Genomic DNA, 3,271 nt, shown 5'->3' on the forward strand with positions numbered 1-3,271 from the left:
GCTGCCCAATCCACTGTGCACCAGCCCCTTACGGATCCTTCTGCAGGTGGTGGGCCCACGGGAGGATGTCCCCACGTTGCTCGTTCGGGCTAAGCCCGGCCACCTGGCGCTCGCATTCGAGCCCCAACCCCAGGCCTGGCTCCAGGGTGGGGCCCCGGCTGCGCCATGCCGGGCGACGTCACGGTCCTTGATCTTAATCTATTCATAAAGGGCTTTTGAACTGCTCTTAGTCTGACCCGTCACCCAGGACCTGTTTGCCTTGGGAGACCCTACCAGGGACATATAGCCCCCGACAACATAGCTCCTAGGATCACTCGGGTACTCAAACCCCTCCACCTCAATAACGTGGCGGTTCAAGGAGGGGCATTAAACATACAAAGTAAGTAAAAACTGTGAGACATCTACCACTACTCACACTTTGCTGAACACACAGTGGCAGTCGAATAAAATAAAATACACGGAGGTCATCAGCTTAGTGTTGGTGCTGACATTACAAACAAAAGCATCAAAAGTACCCAAAAACTACAACAAAGAATGATTTATGAAGTCAGTGTACTGATGGAAACCAGACTTCTTCAAAATGGTACTGTGAATCTAGTTTTTACCATTAAAGGTGCAGTTTATTCAGTTTTAACATTGTGTTCCAGGTTCTCAAATGTGAAAATTAGGTGTTTTTTTTTTCTTGGGCTATGGTAAATTTTATACTTTCAATCTGCAAAACAAAACTTATGCAGGTCACAATATGTTTTTCATTGCTTTCTGATGCTTTATAGACTAAATGTTTAAATGGCTACTCAAGAAAATAATCATGAGATTAATAATGAAAACAACTTTATTTATAAAGCACATGCACCTCAGAGCTTCACAGTAAAAACAATGATTAAATAATTAAAATCTAAAGCATAATACCACAAGACCATGAGCAGCCTCTCCACTGTACATTCCCATTCAAATTCTACAAAAATTTGTCTTAACTAGAGCAGTTCTTTTAGGACCACTTTCTGTCTGTCCTGACTGAAAAGCCAAAAATACAGAGCAGATTTAGAATTTGATGAGCGTCCTCAGTTTCTCACCTTACACCTTCACAGCAGCGAGTTTAGCTCCAAGGCTGCACATGAATTTGTGTCCTGTCTCTCCAAGCCCTCAATACATGTCACATTGTTTTATAGCAAAATGTTGTATCAGCAATTTCACTTAGAAACTAAATATAGGTGTCCCACTAAAGCAAGCTGTACTCAGAGTGTATGAACACTTAGGGCTCTAACAGCCAGGAATAAAGATGTCCAACAAATGAGACATAGGACCGCCTAGAGGCTGTAATTAAAGTACCATAAACTGTTAGTGTTGGCAAAGACCTGGCAACTAAAGAGGATACACTGTCCCAAACCAGACCTGTAGTACACTCACAGAATAAGATTCTTAAAATGCTGTAAACTGGATATGCCCATTGATCCATCTGGAATGTATTCAAAACATGCATCTACATGTTCTGCATGTCTTTTGGACCTGGCATTGTCACACAAACAAGAAACTGATGCCACATTGTTGGATAATAATTACTGTCTAAATATATTGGTGAATACTGAAGCAATGTCATTTCCTTTAACTGAAACTAAGGATTCTATTTAATCCATGAAAAACAGCCCCAGACCAAAAGCACACACATTATTAGGATAGGGCTGTTCACATATTTTTGTCCATTATTATATATATTGCTTTATCTTTAGACAAAGTAAAAGAGAAACAATGAAAAGAACAAAGAGGAAGAGATGCACAACAACTGTGCAATGTAACCTATCACACAACCAGAAGGACACATGCATCATTGAACAAAACTTATATATGCATTTGCAAATCTGTTATTACTGCAGAAGGGACAAGATATTTTGGAAATAATCTTTTCATGTACTTACACTTGTTAAAGAAGCTACCATGTCTGGTTTGCTGCCACACTGTTGTAGGGAACAGTGGAAGTGGTGGGTTTCTTTGGAGCAAGGCAGCTGAGGCTCGACTCATCACCTGGGACATCTGAACTGCTCCCACAGCTGTACGCAGCTGTGCTGCACCTGAAACAGAGAGATGCAACAGAACTGCATTAGCATTATGTGAATGACACCAAGCAAGTTTAACATACAAAGACACAGCCATGAGGCTCTTGGAGTTCCTTATGTCCTGCCATCAGCTTCATGACAAAACATGCAAAACTTTATCAGAGGCGTTTACATTTACCAACAAGCAAGGCGTGTTTACACTGAAACGATTTTAAATGACGTTTTGTTGAGCAGATAAATCATTGTTTCAGGCCTACTTTGGAATCACTACTATTTACCATAAACAAGACTGAAGTGTTAATCACCAGTACCAACAATGCCTGAGACTATTACTAAATTACACCAAGTTAAACACGTACAATGGTGAGAAATACACAAGTAACATAAGCGGGAAACGCTCAAACTCTAAATAGGTACAATGCCAGTGTTTTGTTGTTGTTGTTGTTGTTTTTTGTGGTAAAAATATAACATGTAATCATCACCTAATCAGTATTCTTAACTGCATGCAAAACACTATTTCCGACTGCAGTGATGAAGTTATTCGTGACAGGCCTGCAGCAATGACAGACTGGTATCGGGTCAGTAAACAGAACATGACAGAAACAACAGTCACATTTCGAAAACTCTAACGCAGAAACGTGGTGCGACGTAAACGCTGAGCTGTTTTAACTAAATTGTGAAAGATAAAGACAAATAATTCACCTCCAATTGTAATGCGGAGGGCACAGCACACCCGTATGGACGACGCCATGTTGGAATAAATGAAGGGTCCTTCAGGGGAAAATAAGACGTCTGAACTATGCCTGTTAAAAATTGGAAATAAAAGCACAGTCTTTTTACTTTTTATCAGGGGTGGTTATTATTATTATTGAAGTTTGTAAGTGCTACAACATGCTGTACAAGCACCAACTTACTGAACAGAGTTTACAAAATAAAAAAGAGACAGCAACAGTTTTATAAAATACAAAATTATAACACAGCCTTAATATGTTTAGAAAAACATATAAGAATAAAAAATACATTTGTAAAAACATTTCACCTACATAACACTATATTTGTGTTTCTTCATGTTATTTTGATTCTGATGGTTAGATATGATTATGTAAATTTACCGGGATGTCACCATCTTTGCTTCTTTTCTAACTGTGATGAGTTACATCATTGTGTGAATCACACTCTGTGAATAATTTCAACTTGAGTGATATGTTTGTGTCTTTCTG

The 3,271-nt window shown here is 39.2% G+C and overlaps 1 protein-coding gene across 2 annotated transcripts in view; it reads right to left on the minus strand.

Moving 5' to 3' along the window:
• The window catches only part of mrps5 (mitochondrial ribosomal protein S5), a 20,301-nt gene extending 17,453 nt beyond the window's left edge, over positions 1-2,848 (minus strand). Inside the window, exons 1-2 of one of the 2 annotated variants that reach the window (XM_020601662.1) lie at positions 2,754-2,848; positions 1,914-2,066 (exon numbers count right to left, since the gene is read on the minus strand). In XM_020601662.1, coding sequence (XP_020457318.1) covers positions 1,914-2,066; positions 2,754-2,802 — 202 coding nt within the window. In that variant the 5' untranslated portion in view covers positions 2,803-2,848. Of the gene's footprint in view, positions 1-1,913; positions 2,067-2,533; positions 2,676-2,753 lie in introns of those variants that run through there. The other variant, XM_020601663.1, reaches the window with a different exon arrangement.
• Between the last annotated feature and the right edge of the window lie 423 nt (positions 2,849-3,271).

Source organism: Monopterus albus, unplaced genomic scaffold (assembly GCF_001952655.1).
Source record: "Monopterus albus unplaced genomic scaffold, M_albus_1.0 scaffold52.1, whole genome shotgun sequence".
NCBI classification, from domain to species: Eukaryota; Metazoa; Chordata; class Actinopteri; order Synbranchiformes; family Synbranchidae; genus Monopterus; species Monopterus albus.